The sequence below is a fragment of the Falco biarmicus genome, chromosome 8 (genome assembly GCF_023638135.1).
Source record: "Falco biarmicus isolate bFalBia1 chromosome 8, bFalBia1.pri, whole genome shotgun sequence".
NCBI classification, from domain to species: Eukaryota; Metazoa; Chordata; class Aves; order Falconiformes; family Falconidae; genus Falco; species Falco biarmicus.
In genome coordinates, this window is record NC_079295.1 from 14,614,868 (window position 1) to 14,634,783 (window position 19,916).

A 19,916-nucleotide genomic window follows, 5' to 3' on the forward strand; every position below is an offset into this window, starting at 1 on the left:
AAGCTCACGTATTTTTGCATAACATCTGGCAGCATTTGGGGACTACATCATTTGTCAGCTGCTAGCAATAAATCTCTGCCATCCTGTTGCTCTCCTGCACAGCTCCTCTTGCTTAAGCTGGGTTCTTCTAAGGCAACGCTTCCTTTTGAGAGTAAATCTGGGGTAAAGCAGAACAAGGCCTTCATTAAAAAATTTGAGTTGACTAATTTTTGGCCACACCATACCTCTCTATTTACATTAATAGCAACTCATTAAATTCCTGGTATGGTGCATGCATCTAACACCAGTGAGCTGAATATGGGGCATGTGGCAGTGGCCCTGTAGCCCTGGGGCTGTGAGGAGAGGGGGTCTGCACATCCCAGACGGGGCTGACAGAAGGCCATGGCTCGTGTGCCACGTGTGGTGCAAGACACAGTTCCTGGGTGGGCAGCCAAGTGTGAGCCTCGTGCAGGACATGCGAGATACAACACAGCTGCCACATGATCTTGTTTTATTTATTTAATGCTAAAGGACCACTGTTACTTCAGAATGAAGCTGAAACACCGTGCCCAAGTACTGGTGAAGAATACACAACAGGAAAAGTTGGTATCTCTGTCGCTGCTGGTAACGTTGCTCAGCAGACAGCACTGTGGTGTCGCCCTTTCTAGGGAGTGAAGAGAGAAAAGCGATTGCAAATTTGCTTGCTTACAGGTTAGATTGAGGAGAAGGAAAGACTAAAGGACGTCCATGTACAGAAAACAAGTTGAATTTTCTAGTCTCATGATCTTTTGACGGAAGTGTCTTGTAATGAACAGAAATGATCTAGTCCTCTGCATATGCAGTCACATAACGGCTTTGAAATGGGTATCAGTACTAGCAATCGTTTTAGTTTTGGCACTAGTTTTCAATCAAAGCCTGGCTCTGTGTAACTGCCAGCATTTGAAACTGATGTTACATAGCAAAAGCAGGCAAACCCAAAATAATTTTCATCAGTGGAGGCTAAGGACATGCAGTACTGGGGATAGATTATTCCAGACTTTAACAGTGAGTATAAACTGTAAGGGGTTATTGTCAAAATATATTTTGCAGTGCATCTTGAGGTACGTAATATGTCCTATAAAATATAGGTGGAGCATTAATGGTTGTGATGGGTATTTCCTCTCTTTTTGTTAGAAGAAAAAAAGCCTGCAGCCATAGATGTAAATTTCTGAAGCATTTTTCTTTATTTTCCTGCCTACCTCCTGGGAGTTCCTACTGTATTCTCTAATGCAAATTTCCATTCTTTCTTATTCATGTCTTGATGATATTAAACTAGTGGTTGCATTTGTGGAGCCCACCTGGAAGACCTCTAACACAGGAGTTCACTGTACAGCAATAAGCTGTGCTGTCTCCCCGGCCACACGCTCCCTGGCTGTGTGTTGCACCATGGTGCTCCTGACCTCTTGCTCAGAAAGTCCCCGGGGCCATTTCTGGCTGGTTGAAGACCTTCATGCTCTCATGCCCGATCCTTAAGCAGGCAATTTATTTACCTTCCTGACCAGTTAGTGCAGTTCTCTGCTGTGCAGTTGGTCAAACACGCTACAAAGCAGAGTGCTGGAAGTGTAAACACGTGGAAGATTACCAGCAGTTTAGCTTTTTTTCCTCCCACTCTAAGTTAGTATTAAGGACCATCTGTCTGTAAAGAATGGCTTCTTTCAAAAGGCGTCTGCTTGTGATATATTTTTATATAAGTGTATACACATTTAGAAAAATTTCTGATTAAAACCTCTGAGGAGAAAAAGATGAAAAAAAGCAGCAGTAATGCTTGTTAAGTGATGATTTCTTCAGGTTTCTGTTTCTCTGTGCATCACACCAGTATTCAGCTATCGGTAGTTGAAAGGATGTACTCAAAGGAGCCTCCTGATGTACATTACTTTAATCGCCCTCCTTTTAATAGTTTGCATTATGAAGACACGTGCTATCTCGTAACTGTGCCTCGAGGGTGATGATGTTTCCCCATATTGTGTAAATAAGAGAACTCCATAGAGAGCTGACAGGGCCAGAAGAAAACAGGTTTTGTGTCTATGGCTGTTCTGATGAAAATCTCAGTAATTCAAAGTTACAGAAAAAAACCCTTAATCTTTTACAAAAAAACTGTTGAAGCCTAATGAGGTTCCCAGTTGAACATATTTAAAGGAATCCCATTACAGGCAAACAAACGCTCAGAAACCTTTTTAACTTTTTGTCTTTTCTCAAGTCTTCACCTATGTGGTCATGAAGGCAGCTGGACATAATTACCGCCACGGTACCCACGTATGTGGTCCTTGATGCTAGCAAGTCTGTTCTTGTAGGTTACGTGCAAGTTTGTCTTGACTGTTATCATGGATTCTTGTATTCGTGACTTGCATCACAAAATGTATTGCCTGGCATTAATTGTAAAGTGGCAAATGTTTGTTTGTTTATTTTTAATCCCCACAGTTAGAACATGGAGTAGAATAATTCTTTGTAGCATCTGAGTAACATTTGAGTCCTTTTTCCTTCCTTTCCCCCTGCCTTTGCACTTGATGCAGATTCCATGTACTGCACTGAATAGATGAAACGTCAGGAAGTGTCGATTAAGTACTAATGGAACTGACTTCCTATGCTATTAATGAAAACATGACTCATGTTCTCAGGATTTGCAGTTGGATTCCTGTAACTTTTTGGTATTTCTGTTTTAATTATTTTCAGTAATTATGTTTTCGTAGAACACAAAATGATTGCAAAAGAACTAGTATATTAAAAGCAATAACAGCATATTCATTTGTTTAAAATGAGCCTAATACGGACGAATCATAGATTCATAGCATACAAGATTTCTGACAGTCAGTAGATGCACTTGTAATTTTCTTTTGATCTTTGCTGTTCAGAAGTATCTTTTGTGGGGAACAGAGGAAAATATTAAAATAGTAAATGTATCTCAGTGTTTTTCTAGCAAACCACTACAGACATCCAGACTTCATTTATTTTTGTGAATCACTTCTCTGTTCTTGAGCAATTGGAAATAGCAGTACAGTTACAGGGAGAAAATATTGAAATCAACAGTATAGTATTTATCCTATAACAACTTGCTTTTTCTGTCATCTTTTGTTGACAGTAGAACTGATAATTGCTAAGACTAATCATGTCAAAACCCGAGCCATATGCCAGAGCCCTGGTGCTTTTTCTTGAGGCTGTGTAGTGGCATAGGGATGAACCTCATGCTCCCCTGAGCACTGCGGCAGTAAGAGTGAGCCACAGGATGGACTTGGGAAACTACAGCCAATTCCCAGTTCCTTTATGACTTCAGGAAAGTAATTTAATGTAGTCTGTTTCCCTAGTCTCCTTTCGAAATAAGACAATAAGGTTTCAATATCTCTTTCAGGTTAAGTCTGTTAATGTGCACGTGGTGATCAGATGGCAACCAAGCAGGAAAGCTAAGAACAGTTTGTTTCTTAGACTGTTTCTTGAAGCATCCGTACTTGGTTGTTATGCCGCTCATGTTTTAAGCAGAGTTTTGAAACTGGACAGTAAAGTGTATTTTTTTTTAAATACAGGTGTAAAGTAGGCTGGAGAGCAGCAGAACTAATTTTGGGGTTTTTTCTGAGTTACGATAAGGAAGTGAAGAGCTTGCCCTGTTCTCAGTGGCTTTTTTCCCTTGGTAGAACTTCTGGAAATGGTGCCTTCTCTTCTTGTCTTTGTTGGAGATCTCTGATGAATGAGAGAGTGGAAGTTTGAGTTAATTTTTTTGTTTTTATTCAGTTGTTTTGACATAGTTTGTCTGGTACAGAAGTTCAAGAGGAATCAAAAATAGGCATTTAATTATAAATAATTCACAATTTGTTCTGGTTTTACTTTTGTCCTTTTCAATGTCAGCCCAACTCTTGCTACTGCAGATCTCTGTAGTAGCAAACTTTTCAGTGGTGTATGATGTTGTAAGCATTCAATTGCCATTTGTTTGTTTCAAAATTTCTCTTATAGTCTTTCATTACAGGTGAATTAGAAACGAGCTGAGTGTATAATGGATTCCATCCATGTGATGAGCAAATATAGTTTACTATGAAGTTTACTTTATAAAGATAATGGAAGTACCAAAAGTCCTTCTCTTCTTACATATTGTGAGAGAAATAATAAATAGATGTTTCTTAGTTTTGAAGGTAGCCTTTAAATGTGACTTTCTCCTCTTTGTAGTCATAACTTCCATATTTCTGAAATTACACTTGCCACGTGCTGGTTTGATCAGATAATTGTGTTTAAGTACAGTGCACTCTCCAGAGGTGTCTACCCCCACCCACAAAAAACCCAAGTTGCTCATTTCATTTCAGTAGCTTTTTAATCTTTGGGGGAATACATGCATCTTTGGCATTTTTTTCTGTTTGTTGTGCTTTAGACCTAATGATGAGAGAGTTATTATAGAATTACACATTTATAGAGAAACTGTAATCCAAGTTAATTTTAATGATTTTCTGTGGTTATTTTTTGTGATGCCTAACTTGCGCAGGAGTAATAAGATGGATAGCTTAAAAGCACCTGTAAAAGAGTTGAAACAACATGATTTTTTTTTTTTTTTTTAGTAAGAGCAGGGCTCTGGAAGATGACTGCAGCCATGCAGCAGATGTCCTGTGAGACCTGTGCTGCCACTTGCCTTGGTGCTTGGGCTTAGTTTTCTTTGTACGCTGGGACATTTCATATCTGGGCAAATGTACTGTATAATCTGATCTGTAAATGGTTTCTGCGCTTTGTCGATTTAAGGATACACTGCTGGCGCATCTTGAATCTGTGAAATCTAAGGAAAGGAGTGCTGCACAGTGAACTGCTTATGGGCTCTTAATATCTGGTGGGCACACCTGTCTGCAGGGGCTTTGCCCTTCATTTTCCTGACATAGGCAGCAAATGAATTGGATTTATCAAGTGGATCAGATCAAGAGCCTCCAACTTCATAGGATAAGTTGTTTATTTTAATTGCTCTTGTTGTTTAGTAAAGATACTGACATTAAGATATTTCCTTGGGTTTGGATCTATTTGAACTGAAGACAAACAAGATAATCTGGTAGTTCTAGTCTTACCCTACCATTTTGCCTGCCTTGGAGACAAAAAATAGCAAGTAGCCCAGCTGAGTAATTCTGGTTTTCTGCCTGGTTGCTGCACACTGAGTACCTCGGGACCTGTGTCCTGCAAGAATCACATGATAGTTGAGGTTGGAAGGGACCTCTGGAGGTCATCTTGTCCAACACCCTGCGAAGGCAGGGTCACCTAGAGCTGGTTGCCCAGCACCATTTCCAGATGGGATCTGAATATCTTCAAGGATGGAGTTTTGGAAAAAGCGGGTTTGGAATTGTTTCCAGCTAAGCTGCTATAGAGAGCAGCGTTAGTGGTTGCCCTTTCACATTGCAGCTGCAGAGCTTCCAAGGGACAGGTAGATGTGTTTCAGCTCTGAATGTACCGTGCATAGCTGTTGGCTCCCACGATGTCAGACATAAAAGCTTGTCCATGAGGAACACATATCAATCTAAATAAGCAACAGTATTTTACCTTGAAGAGGTAGGATTTCTGTTGAAATAAGTAAAGATTATAACAGGCACCCCAGTACTTCTGTGTGTTCTTATAGTAGTATCTCCATTTTTGGGAGGGAACGTTTAAAGCATACTGATCTAGCCTGGAGGCTGCTTTCAAGGCCTGACTTAAAAGTATTCCAATATTAAAAGTTTTTAGAGCTAACTAGTTTCCGTTACCAGGAGGAAGGAAACCTTACTGCCAGATTCCCAGAGCAGGAATGTGCCAAAATCATGCAAAGAAATTGCAGCAGCTCATCTATTCTGTTGTTCTTCAGGATGGTTTCTGGATATCTGAATGGCCTATCCAATTTTCTTCGGCTTTACAGCTTCAAAAATGAAGCTACAGAGGCCATAGAGAAAAATAAAGTAGCTTTTGTTATGTGTCCCCTGTTCTCCAGATGTTCCATGCCATCAGGGAAGGGGCAGGGGTCAGCAGAGTATTGCAATGGGTACTGCTCCCACAGGGGTTGTACTACTCTAACTTATAATCGAAGCAGGAATGTGCAATGATCAGCATGAAAACTCTAGTTGTTGGGTGAGTAACCTTTATTTTTTGTTGGAGAAGTTTCTCACTGAGATCATCTGACACTAAATTGTGGCACATTAACTTGCGTTTTTATTAGTTTGCTAGAAAACTGATAAAGATACGCACTCAGGTTGGTGTAGCAGTGGGTGTTCTACCCTCCCGTCTGCAGGTATTCTTACAGGGCAATACATTTTGTTTAAATCAGAAAAGCTTTTGGTAGCAACTGTTATTTTCTGTAGTGTGTGGCTGGACAGCATCTAGCGTGATGGTTAACAACTTTCCAAGTATCTTCTGCATGTTCTTGCCTCTCAACGTTGATCCTAAGAGATTTTTAGATAGGTTAAAGAGACCAGAAAAGTAGGCAGTTAAAGCTGTCTGTGTCTCTGGAGCACAGACATGATGCATATAAATATATTTTTGAGTAGAAAGCAAAACCAAAAGGTTTTTTCTTTTATTTCATTAGTTCAGAGGTGAAAAGATTGATATTTTTTTTTATTATTATTATTTTTTAGAACCTATTGAGGTATTATGAAAGTGTACTTCCCTGGAATTACTTTTTGGTTTTTCTAAACCAGAGGTTTTTGATAAGGAAACCAAATCTGTGTGGCTGTTTTATAAATTCTGTTCTTTTAAATTTTTTATTCACAATAAAGGCAAATTACGAAAGGGCTTATATTGCAGCAATTTGAGCATTCTGTAAACAACCAACATCTCAGGTGACCTTAGTCCCACTCAGCTATCACATGCAATTGATTCAAAAACCTTTGTAGTGTCCCTAGGAGCAGATATTTCTTAATAAAAATGTATTAATATAAAATTTCGTATTTCAGAAAGCCATATAATTCTGTCACATTCTCTCCTGAAAATTACAGTTCCATGATAATTTTTTCGCCTTTCTATTTTCACTAAGTTAGTCGGCTCCAGTTCCTTTATGGCATTGGACTACTGTCCTTTCACACATTGTTCCTTGGCCAGTCCCATGTCATGTAGCAGAGAATGCAGGACAGATGCTTCACGCCTGGCATACTCAGCTGTTCCTGAGAATAAAACTACTACGTGCGACTGGCAAGTACTGCTTGAGGCAGCATATGCTAGCTGTTAATGTGTGACCTTTTTGTCCTCAGTAACTTGAATAACTCTACTCATTTAGAAAGGAAAAAAAATTAGATATGAAATTTAGGCAACAAGAGTTTCTGATTATCAAGCCCATTGCTTTATAATAAATGTATTTATTACTTCAAAACTCTAGTTCCAGATGTAAAGTGTTAATGGTACCCTGACCAGTGTATGGTGAGGTGGGTGAGTAGTGTGGACTGTCAGCCAGGTTACTGGAGTACGTGGAGCTGCAAATGATTGAATTACAGTGACTTAAGAGGTTCCTGTCTCCTTAGCTGAGAGTTTTACCACCACTGGGCTGACATGTAGCTCAACTTACCACACGTGCCCTATCAGACCACTAAAAAATAAGCTAAGTTGCACTATTTTAATTACTGCTGCCACAGAATAAACTGGGAGTCACTGACAGACTGCTTTTCTGGATGTTGTAGCTATTTATGGTTGTCTCTGCATGAGAGAATTATGAATTTCAATTCCTTAATGAATAATAACAGCCTTAGAAGTGAGACATGTATCTGAGTCTCTTGGCTTGTCTTTCTATTACCCAGTCATCTGTGCTGGTGACACAGTGAAACAGCGTTTTTGCAGTCAGTGTGCCTTGCTGAAACATGGCTTCTTTGGGGCCAGTGCTGCAGAATGATCAAATAAATAAATACTTAGTGAGGAGATATTTTATACGTAGACAGTGCCTTTAATAACTTACAATTAAGTATGCTGTAATTTACTAAATTCAAAATCTGTTTTACTAAAATACCAGTCTATTCCACCTTGCATCTTTTTGCTACCAGTGCTTTCATGGGAGTTAAAGAACTGGTTAAAATCTAGTTATTGAGATACATAGGACAAGTTCTTACTGCAGTTGGATGTGTGCTGAGCTGTACTACTGAATAAACTGAAGTGCCTTGTAAGTACACACCTAGATTTTCATGCATTCTACAAAGTAATTCCAAGGAAGAGTGAAAATATTCTAAATATCATATTCCTTACAAATGATGGATTTTTTGATCTTGGACTTGATGCCTTTCTGAAGAATTTTATTGTTTGAATGTGTTTGCTTTTCCTAAAGGAAAGATGACAGAGGGATATCAGCATGGTTGAGTCCTTTCGTTGAGGTGATATGAACAAAAATAGCAGTAATCATAGGGGTAAAACATATGCATTCTTAAGATACTAAATTTCTGAAGTTTGTATTATTCTTGTAAAAAATATTTTTTTTTGTGGGTGGCTTTGGTTTTGTTGCAATAAACCCCCGCAGAGATTTTTCAGGTGATGATGGGTATTTATTTTGCGCTCTCTGTATGTTTTATAAAATATTGCTGCTGGATATTCCCCAAGGAGGCTTTACAAACAGCATTGCTCCTGTTTACAGGCAGTGTTTCATGGAACTGCTGGTCAATCGTATGGGTTTTACTCTGCCATTAGTATTTCTGTGGGTGGTCATTAATGAAGTTGTGTAAAAGAACCCAAACTGATAGGTTGCTGAGCATAAAGAAGTAAATGTCAGTGTAATGGCTGGATAACATGTAGAAAAGAAGAGTTAGGTCAATAGAAAGAGTGGAAAAACACCTCTGAATTAGGTAGGCACTGGGCTGGGTGGCAGTCTGAAAAAGATCATCTTGCTTTAGGATCTGGAAACAATTAAGGAATGCATGCGGTTGCTGAAGAAACCAGCTAACAGTTGTGTAACTTGTGCTTGAGGACAAATGATGCAGAGATGATAGAGACTATGCAATGAAATTTTTGTTCTGCACCTGTGAATTTTAAACATTTGCATGTTCATTTTGAAACATCTGCTGAGGGCCTTTTTTTGTCCTCTTAATGAAAGTGACTTTCAAGATAGACCTCATTTTAATTTCTGACTGTTGGAGTACAGTTTAAAGAATGGATATGTGTAATTCAGGGTGGTTTCAAATGTACGTTTCCAGAAGACCTTAATTGTCCTTTTATTAAAGTTAATATTTTATGCATAAAATCGCTGACAGATGTTGTCCTTTCTTTGTCTAAAGCTGCGCAGAGTGAGGAGCGGCTGTGTGCTTTTAAGGACCCATATCAGCAGGACCACGGAATCAGTGAGAGCCGAATCTCCCAGGAGAATGGCACAATTTTGTGCATGAAAGGTAGTACCTGCTATGGACTTTGGGAAAAAACACGAGAAGGAGACATACATCTTGTAAAACAAGGTATGTAACATTTTAGTGTTAAGTGCAGTAGTTTTGCTACTCTCTTCACTTTTTTGTGATCTAGCCAGCCAATGTGAAAGATGTGCAGCTGCAAAGCTAGATGTTTTGTTTGTATATTGTACAAATGCATTATTTTAAACTTCCCACTTAGCAGTTTTAAATATGAACAGAAAGTTTGTTTGAAATACATGACTTATAAAAGAGACCAAAGAGCAATGCACAGTTGAAGGAGAAAGCACTCTAATTGCTTGTTACTTAGGATATCCACCGTAAGATGGCTTTCTTGAAGGTATCTCGGGTGTATGTGTTGATGTAATGATACATTTAAAAATGTCTCCTTAAGTGAAAATGTATATTCATGTTGATTGGATGTTTGTTTACAGAGGAAATTGCAGCTATAGCACAAGACTGTCACATATCACTAACGGTCAATTCACTGTTACTCTGTGGGGAAAGTGATGGTAGGGAGAGGCGAAGGGTCTTGCTGTTGCTGGAGAGGTATTTCGATTACCATTCACAGGGACTCTGCTCTTGATTACTTGGGATACAATTTAATGGAGTGTAAGGCTGAAATGAAAACTGAATGTATTTACAAGCATCCCGTGCAGTTATACATTTGATCTGGTGATCTGCCGAAAGAAGCAGTCTGCTCACCTCTGCCCCCATGTTGCCTCTTCCCTTCCAGGCATTTGTGCATAAACGTCATTAACTGCCGTTGACTGTACTTGGGAAGGAACAGTTGCTGCAGGGAGAAAGGGCCTGCATTAACCAAGAGATAAGTTGTGGTCCTGTAGAAGAGTCCAGTGATGCTAACAGTGAGGAAGGACGGAATTTTTAGAAATGATGTAAGAAGCATCAAACTATAGATGCAGTCTTGCCTAGCTCCGAGGAGGGGACTAGGTCACAGTTTCATCTAGACTGTGGGCCAAAGGGTGGTAATACTGTCTGTGGTATCAGAGAAATGGGGAATGGCGTACTTCTGCTTAGAAGGCTCAAGAGTTCAGGTTTTATCATATTGAGGTTGACAGCTGGACACCTGATGTTAGCTTTCATTGCTGCCCATGTTTTTTCTCCTTGGCTGTGGTAAATTCTGAAGAAATTCTTCAGTTTTTGGTTTAAAAGGTGGTAGTGAAGTCAGACAAGCAAATTATGATGTGTTTTCACCCCACACACTTAATTTAGGTAATGTGTGGGTTTCTATAGGTGTATTTAATTGTCTATGCAATAGAATTAATTTTATGCCTCCTTTAAAAAGAATTAATTTGCCTCTTTCCACAGGTTGCTGGTCCCATATAGGAGACCCACAAGAGTGTCACTTTGAGGCGTGTATAGTTACAACCACCCCTTCCTTGATCCAGAATGGAACATACCGCTTCTGCTGCTGTAGTACGGACTTGTGTAATGTCAACTTCACGGAAAATTTTCCACCTCCTGACCCTACTGATACAACACCTTACAGTAAGTCAGATGTTTCCATTTCTTGTCATTTCATGGTTTAAATAATTTAGAGAAGGATCCTTCTTCATGGTACTGTAAAATGCGAAACCTGTGACCTTACTATGTATATGCACCAGAAACGGCGAACAGAACAGAGCTTTTCCATATGAAGATTGCGTAGTGCTCTGCAATGAACAAATAAAACGCTCACAGGAGAATTGTTTGTATAGGCATCTGCTGAATGCAGACAACGTTTTCCAAAACGGTCTCTAATCTTGGGTACTTCAGTATTTGGATGCCCAGCATGAAGATCTTTAATTGGGTAGTATTTACAGCTATAGAATGCAAAAAGAATAGTTTGTGTTTAGGAGTGATACTATTTGAATTAACTTCAAGAGAGTAAAGGTACTGATGCTTTCAAAAATAGCGGTAGGATGCAGTCTTTGTAAGTAATTTTGGTCAAAATGGGAGCTTGGCATGCTAAAATAAAACAGTAGCCTTTTACTGGGAAAGTGCATGTGGTATAAATGGGTAGAGAGAGTTGACAAAGCATGATGCCTTTTGGCTGATAATACTGTTTGTACAACCAGTAAGCAATCACCGTTCGGTGTCTGAACCTAGCACTGTGCAATGCAGAACAGACTACTTGTCTCTGGTAATAACCATCTGACTGGGCTCCCTGAATGTGACTGGAGTTAATGCTGTGGAGGGGATTTGGGCAGGACGGGTGAGATAAATCCTTGTCCTTTTCTATCCCCCCAAATTAGGAAGACAACGTTCCTACAAAATAATCATTGCTCGTGCTTCTCCAAGGGAGAAATTACAAGCTGAATTAATCCAGTTATTGGGTGATAAGATCTTCAAATACTTCTAAAGTGGAATTTTTAATACTGAAAGATCTAGCTTGACTTGCAAAGCGTGTGTATGTGTGTGGAGGGGGATATATTAAATTTGTTACACAGCCCTTAATTCACCCAGCTGTAATTGAGTGCTGCAGCATACATTTCTACTGACTCAACTGTTTTGTGTTACTGTGTCACCTTCCATTTTCATAATACGCAAATTTGGCTTTAGGCGTAAGCAAAGTAGGTTGCTGCCTAGCGCAGTTGTCTGCCTGCCTTGACGAGGTTAAGAGATGGAGGTTGGCCATTCCAGCAGTAAGGATGGCCTCATTCACCACTATGGTGGTTTTATTTGTAAAGCTCTTCTACGGCTGCATCCGACAGAGGTAGGGCTGCTCCTGGCACTGTAAACCCCGTACACCCACAGCACTGTGGAAGTAGAGGATGTTCTAAGAAGCTGGAAGGGTGAAAAAAGAGAGATGCTGCAGCATACTGACCCCTGCAACGCTACTGACCCCTGTTCCAGGCACTGGAGTCTCCATGGTCCCTTCTTGACTCTTTTAGAACCCATTTTGGTGCTGCAAGATTTAGTTTTGCCACCTGAATGTCAAGGACAGAATTACTGCTTCGGCAGAGTTCCATTTTTATGGAACTGTTGGGAAGCTTTGAGTTCCCTGCTAGATACCTTACTTGGGCATCATATCAGCCCTGCCTTTAAAGTTGACACAATGCTTTAAAGACATTAGTAAGCTTAGCTGCACAGGCTGTGGCAATCTGTTACCATACCTTTTAGATAATTAAATTGAACATGTCACAGTCATACAGGAAATCTTTTGCAGAAGGTTATTTCAGTATAGCCCATGAATTGAAAGAGCACCATTTCATCTATATTTTTGATAAGGTATTAAAAATGTTGTGCACTGAATAGTTCTTGGATGATGGAAAGTAAGGTGTGTGGCCTCCTAGAACTATATTTATGATCCTGTAAATTTTAAAGCAGATGTGACTGGTTTATGGTTAGTTATGTGAAGCCTGATGAATTCAGCCAACAGTTTACTAAGTCTTTGTAAATGTTTCTGCTGATTTCCAGTAAAATTACGCAGAATAAAAAGTTCCTAGAATAGCAAGTGGAAATTCAGCTATAGTTTAAAAGCTAGTGGAACCTGAAAACACTACTGATGAACCTAGTCAATTTAAAACTTCATTATTAAGGAAAATTATAGATGTTCTTTTAAAAATGTTTCCTTGCAACTATATGAAGGATCTGTGGAAACAGCAGAATAGTGTTAGGCCTTTGAGCTAAATCCATCCAGAAAAATAATGGAGGAATAAAAAACCTACTTTATACAATCTTTTAGTTGCAATTTTTTGTAGGATGATTAACAGTGGTGTATTGAAAGATGTAGCTAGACTGTAAACAGTTTAAGAAGACTAAGAGTAACTTATTAAGATCTTAATACATGTTAGTTAAAACAAATCACAGCAAATCTCTTAAATATTGCACTTTTATGTCATTGTTGTCTTTTAGGATATCAAAACATGTTTATCTTGCAACCATATCTGTGTAGTATGGAATACTATTTTTTTTTTTTTTTTTTTTTTTTAGTTCATATTTGGTCAGGGCATAAATATGAGAAACCCATCCTGTCTTGTAAGAAAGCTTTTATAAAAATGCAAAATGCAAATAAGGACAAACAGGTTCTTGAAGCTTTAAATTTAATCTTTACTGTTGCTTAATGTGCAGCTGATAATTTAAACCAATCATACATCTGAGTAGTCATAATATTCATCTCTCCTATCTTAAAAAAAATCCAAGTAGATTTGAGTAGTGTCGGTTGCTAGTCCCTCCAGCTAGAATTTTGCAAATGCTGTAGGATGGGGTATAGTCTGGAGGTATTGAAAATGCAAAGGCTGAGGTAGCTGTTTCCTGGTGCCAGGAGAAGTAGAGATTGGGGAATGGTCTTTATTTCAGATGTGAAGATTTTCTTGTGGAGTTTGGAACTACTGAAATGCGGTTCAAAACCAACCTCTCATCCTGAACTGGAGCTTGTACTTTGGGGGGAAAGATATACTTTCTTATGCTTTGCTAAATCACTCATTTTTCTTCTGTCTTCAACTTTCACGAGAAATTGACCCAAAAAAATCCATCTTAACTTCAGTTAGTATGTGTACATACCCCTTAACCTGACCTAAAAAGGGCCAACTATGGCTTCCCAGGTAAATGTTTTGAGATGTGTGTTTACTCTATTGGCTTTGTCAAATATTTATTTAGAGACTTGTTAAATATCTGCCTCTTATGTCTGTAAAATGCTTCCTAAATTCTGAGACTGTTTTGAAGACAAGTTCATAATGGCCATTTAAATAGAATTTAAGTAGCTAAAGAGGTAAATGGTCTCCCTCATTGGTCATAGATACATTGTTGTAGTGAAACATTCATGTTGAAATAACATCAAGATGAAAGCAACAAAGACATTTTTAATTTTTTTTTTTTTCCTCAAGGCTGCATTTCTGGCACTGCGAATAAATCAATCTTACAGCAACTGAGTGTTAAGAATATACTTTTATATGACACGTGAGGTATTTGCATGATATATGGAAAAAATCCTTGGCATCAACAGTTGAGCATGAGTGGTACATATTGTTGCTGAAATTATGTAGGGTTTATTCCTCATAGCAACAAAAGGTGTCTGCAGGTTTTAGAGGATTTAGGAAACTTACGTAAAATAAAAGCACTGAGTTTTGGATATGAAGAAACTGCCTCACACAGCGACGAAGATGGAATTTTTTAATTCTGAAACACTGATAGATGGATTTATCTTTCCAGTGTATTATCCTGGCTTTCCTTTGCCAGCCTTCTTGCTATATATATATTATAAAAATTAGTAACAAAATAAATATATATATATATAAAAAATACATGTCTTTTAAGTGCTCACAGAATTCTGTGGAAACTTGTTGAGGAAAGCTACTATTAGAAAAGTAATTATTAATGTATGCAGCTGAATCAGGTTATTTAAGGTAGTAATAGACAGTTTTCACTTAACTATTGCTTTTGAGTGGCAGCAGTTAGACTCGTGTTGCTGTGAGCCCATGGTCCAATCTGACTCCCACCGAAGTTGTGTTAGATCATGTCAGACTAATTTTGCACAGTTGTAGCCCTGCTCCCTCTCAGTTGTTACCTTGAACTGCTTTTCTACCAGAGAGCAGCACACGATATTAATTTATAATTAAAATGCATTTATTTCAGCTAGGTTCTGCTTGCAGTACCTGATCAGCTAGGTTTGTAGCCAGTGTTTGAGCTGGTTTTTCATTTCTGATCTGCCTAATCTAAGAAAATGCTCTGTAAATAAGCATTTTCCCTTCTTTGCGCTGCATTTTTTCCCCCAGGAGATTTGGATGTACAGCAAAGGGAAAATTACAAACCTGTGCAAGGTGGCAGATCTTCTGTTTTGAAAGATGGAGGCAGGACTGATTCACATGAGCATTAAAATTTGTACTCTTGAAATGATAGGGAGTCAGTAAGGCACATTTTGCCTTCAGTGAAGAGAATAAGGTGAAGTGAATATGTTGTGAAGTGAAGTGAATAAGAAGTGAAGAGAATATGTTGTTGATATACCTTCACTATGCTATAAGGTAGGTGAGGAAATGTTAAGACAAAAATGAAGGGCCTGATACCTCTTAAAAAAAAAAAGTAAGGTACTTTGAGACAGCAAAGTATTTGATGCAAGAAGATAGTACTGTGCCTCCCAGGAAGTTATTTTAGGGTGCTGTAGAAAATGAAGACTCTGAACTACTGAAAGAGATACAGATGAATGCACATGGAGATTTCTAAATACATGTCTCTGTTGAAAGAGATTATATGTGGAGCAGCTAATAGAGGGGAAAAAACATAAAGTGGGATTTTCTTGGGCATGATTATCTAAGATACTGCCATAATGATGAAATATTTTGGACTTTTGGCCAGCTGTTAGCAAATGTGTATTTTCTTGAAATTTACATTGCCTTTCTGCCTGAAATCTAATGAATGTTTAAAAGAAATTCTGGTATTATTTATTTTTTGCTGTTTATTTGGTTACAGGAAACGAGTTAACTGCAGAGGGGGTTGTGACACAGGGTGTACATTGCTACAAATAACGATAACATTTTGGAAACGTGTGCTAATTAAGGCTATTTCGTGTGTTGTTGCAACTGGGGAAAAGGTGATAGTATTGTGGATTAATGTTGAGGAGAAGAAATAGAAATGAAACTTGTTGCAAGGAGCAAACAAAGTATTAAAGCAATGAGTGTAGAAGGCTATAGAGGAATGCAAGTCAAAGCCTTAGTTTCTGTAGAATCTGTGGAAGATTTTGCGAGTCACCCAAGATAACTGGTAATGCTTGTTGAGTAACTTCTGTTCAGTGATTCTCATTAGAAATGGATCCATCAGAAGCAGACTCTTTTAAAGATTGCTGGTAGCAGCACTTTAACATCTAAGACATCATAGCCTCCTGAGATTAAACTTGCATCTTTACTGAATTTAAAAGTAAAGCTTTGATGTGCAATTGGAGTCTGAATATGAAATGTTAGCTGTGAAGGCAAAGCCTGCTTAGACAGAAAACTGTACATAGAATTTTTTTCTCTTACGGAAACATTTAATCAGGAAGATGAAGTCAGAGTGTTTTACTTGCACTGAAATTGAAATGTTTTGAAAATGTTTGGAAATGGTTTAAAATTTCTGTTATGTACCAAACCCACAAAATGCTAAAAACTGTGTTAAATAAAACAACAACAGAGATGTTTATTTGAAAAAGAAGAAACATTTAAAATATTATTTTTACAAAAAAAACCTCACCCTTGTTTTCTTATGAGTGCATTCCTTATTGTTTTGTCAAACTGCTGTTTGGAGTGCGTTTGATAGGAGAGCTGTACCAGGTAGCTGCAGAGCTGTGCCAACAGGAATTAGCACTGTGTTATGACCTGGAGGTCTGAGAGCAAGGACCTTTGCAAAGTTACATTAAAAATCTGTTGGAATCTGAAAAAAGAGCTTTTTGGATGCAAGGTAGGATCTTATCTTTATCCTGACTTTGCAATAGTGTATTTGGGAAGTGTGAGGGCTATAACTGTGCTTTGTTTCCAGAGGCCTAAAAGTATTTTACTTGAGAGTCTTAGAGATGTCAGTTCTTCAAGTAGATATGAACATAACTTTTAGCTTATTCGTTTGATATAATTGTCTGATCTGCAGCTTTGTCATCTTTGAAGCATCCTGCATATTTCTAGTACGACACAGCAAAAATTTTATTTGAGTTTAAGGTCTAGAATGGAGATGGGAAACATCCGTTTTCTGAAATAGAGAGTCATTTTTTCCACCTCCAATAATGGTGAAAACATACGTTTTAAGCCAACTAGTATCTGTAAATACAGGTGGCTCACAGTTCTTGTATCATGTGCAGTTCTTGAGGCTCTAATTTGCATCTCTGCTGGAAATTAGTTGCTTATAGTTAGTATGTTTTATGCACTTCTATGAGTTTAAAGATCTGCAAATATCTTTGGGTAATGCAAATATAGTAAATATATTTTTTCCATTTACTGGGAATGCTGAGGATTGTCTGACTTTCATATTGTTGCATAATAAATTCAATGTCATAATTAGCAGAGATCTGTTGTGACAATGTACATTGGGGCTTTATTGTGACTACCTTATAGACATAAGGCAAAAGTAGGTAAGGCTGCTAAGAATGGGACTCTTTCAGAATGCATTAGTGGAACATTGGACTGTAAATAAAAAAGGTAGTAGATAAAGAATTGTTTTGCCCATCTCAATGCAAAAAGAGGAACTGACGAGAATGCCATACTTTTTATGTCTTTTTTTTTAGATGCTGCAATGTGTAATGTAATACATATATACAATGTATACAATATCAACATTATTCTAAACAAATCCTATGATGCTATTTAACAACCCAAATAATTTGAGAAATAGGTAGGAGCTCTCCGGAAGGCAGAATGACATATCAGTACACTTTCTGGGAATATTCTAGATCGACAGGCTTTCTGATGTAGTAGTAGTAATAGGCTTCTAATAACTATTCCACCCACTCCAAAAATTTAAAACTGGGTGCTGTTTATCTTAACACTTCAGAGCAAGTTTAGCGGAGATACTGTACGTTGTAGTCATTACCAAGCAAAAGTAAAACACTATTTATGTTTTGTGAATGTTCCACTTGTCTTCCCTGTGCTTTTTCAGACAACATTTATTTTCACATCGGATTTGTTGCTATCCCCTTCTTCCTGCCTTGTCATGCTAGAGGCTTCTTGCAGTGAGCAGGGGTGGCCACAGTGGCTGTGCACAGGCTCCTCTGCTGCTTGCAGCTCCTGGCAGAGGGCATTAGCTTCAGAATGCTACAGCTGTATCTCCCTGGGCATTCCTTGTATTTTATTTTTACCATGGTTCTACTCTGGTTTTCTTTAACAATGTTGAAATGCATGGAGTTAAGATCAAAAGGAACAAGTATGCTGCAAAGTTCAGTTATAAAGCACTGCTAGGTGCTGCCAGCTGCTACTAATAAATTCTCGCCCCCACCCTGTCACCGGTTTTGTCTGTACCCAGGATGGCAGTGGTGACAAGGGTCTTTGTCTGTGGACTGCTGACCTGGTAAGGGGCAGACGTGGGACTGGAACTGTTAAGCACAAAACGGATAAACTTACAGATACTGGGTATTGACTGTTCAGTACTATTAAGCTCATCTGTGCAGAATAGTGTTTAGAACATGGGAAATCTTTCATGTCTTTTTCTTGCTCCTTAATTAGACGTTTCAATAAGCCTCATTTGTTTCTATCCTATGTGCTAAGCTTGCTGAGAAAAACCTGGTCCCTGTATCGTGGTTTTGCCGAATACATTTTACCCTCTTGATTTTGAAACTGATATGACTTAGAAGTAAAGCTTTAGGTTCTTGGCATTTGACAGACACTCAGAATAGCCCCCTGTTAGCCCAGCTGCTTTGCAGTCTTACCCGAGTTGCTTCCATAGCTCAGCACGATGGAACTCGGGCTCCTCAGAGGAGACGGGGAGCCCAGACAGGTGATTAAAAGATGTTGGCACTTCAGAGTTGGTCATTTAATCACTGTTCCTTTTTGAGCCTTTTTCAGTAGATTTTTTTCTTTGTCTGGAAAACATTGTGATTGTGAAAACCCAACACGTTACTTAACTTTGATTTCTGGCTCCTTTCTTTATAATATGGCATACAGCGCTTCTTCAGAGAGGATGCTGTCTGGAGGTAAACCACTAATGGTATTTCAGTTTGGCACAATCTTAGAAGCTGTAGGTAAATGAAGCGTTTGTTTTTTAATAACGTGATAAGTTGTTTCTAAGAACTCTTGAATTACTTTTAGACAAAAGGTTTTGTCCATTAGATGTGGGATGGCTCCCAGGGAGGCTGGGGGCAAAGAGCCGCACGCCTCCAGGCCAGGGAGCAGAAGCTGCGGGGCAGCCCCACACTGGGTCGGCTCTGGCTTGCAGGCACTGCAGTCAAAGCCTGGACTCGGGACTGTCTCTGCTTATCTTTGTACATATACACTAAGTGGTTATTCTTTATGTGATTTGGTTTCTTCTTACTGCTTTCACAGCTGTGCTGTTGGAGCATCTTGTATTGGGAGTACAAAAACGGTTAGGAGATGTACTTGATATAAGCTATCGTTTGTCTCTTTCCTTCCAGCATGAGACAAAATCACTGCATGTGGATGGATACTGGGGATCAGGGTTTTAAATTTGTTTTCCTTACAAAGAAAGCTTATGTCCTTTTTATTAATAAAGTCATTGGCAAATTAAGTAATTGCCTCAGGTGTTTGAATTGTGAACCTCTGACTAACTCCAGAATTTTGATTGTGAAGTTTCATAACTGGGTATCTAGCTCCTGACATGTCATCCTGGCTATGGATACCTCCATTATTTCTGAAGACCTGAGCTGTTGGGGCTGTTCTGAAGTCACAGAGATCTGAGGTGATCTTTGCGTTTTCTGGCTAATGGAAACCATGTGCTTGAAAACAAAGAGTTCATGGAGCATTCAGGGCAACCACCGCAGACAGGGAAGCATCACGTCAGTGTGCTCCTGCTCATGTTACTCTTGATTATACACCAGTTGCAGGTGTTTTCAAAACTGTTGCTTTCGAGACCAAGTAACTCCTACTGTTGCTGTCCAAATAGGAGATGATGACAGCATATTCACTAAAAGCTTGATGAAGATTTGCATGAATGTAATTGTACTATTGAAAGGCCTTCAAGCAGAGATTTGAGTTGATACCAAAAGTT

At 38.7% G+C, this 19,916-nt stretch overlaps 1 protein-coding gene across 4 annotated transcripts in view; it reads left to right on the top strand.

The window, feature by feature from the left end:
- The window catches only part of BMPR2 (bone morphogenetic protein receptor type 2), a 109,628-nt gene that overhangs the window by 43,907 nt on the left and 45,805 nt on the right, over positions 1-19,916 (top strand). For all 4 annotated transcript variants that reach the window (XM_056348490.1, XM_056348493.1, XM_056348492.1 and 1 more), the window contains exons 2-3: positions 9,180-9,353; positions 10,632-10,811. In XM_056348490.1, coding sequence (XP_056204465.1) covers positions 9,180-9,353; positions 10,632-10,811 — 354 coding nt within the window. The remainder of the gene's footprint in view (positions 1-9,179; positions 9,354-10,631; positions 10,812-19,916) is intronic.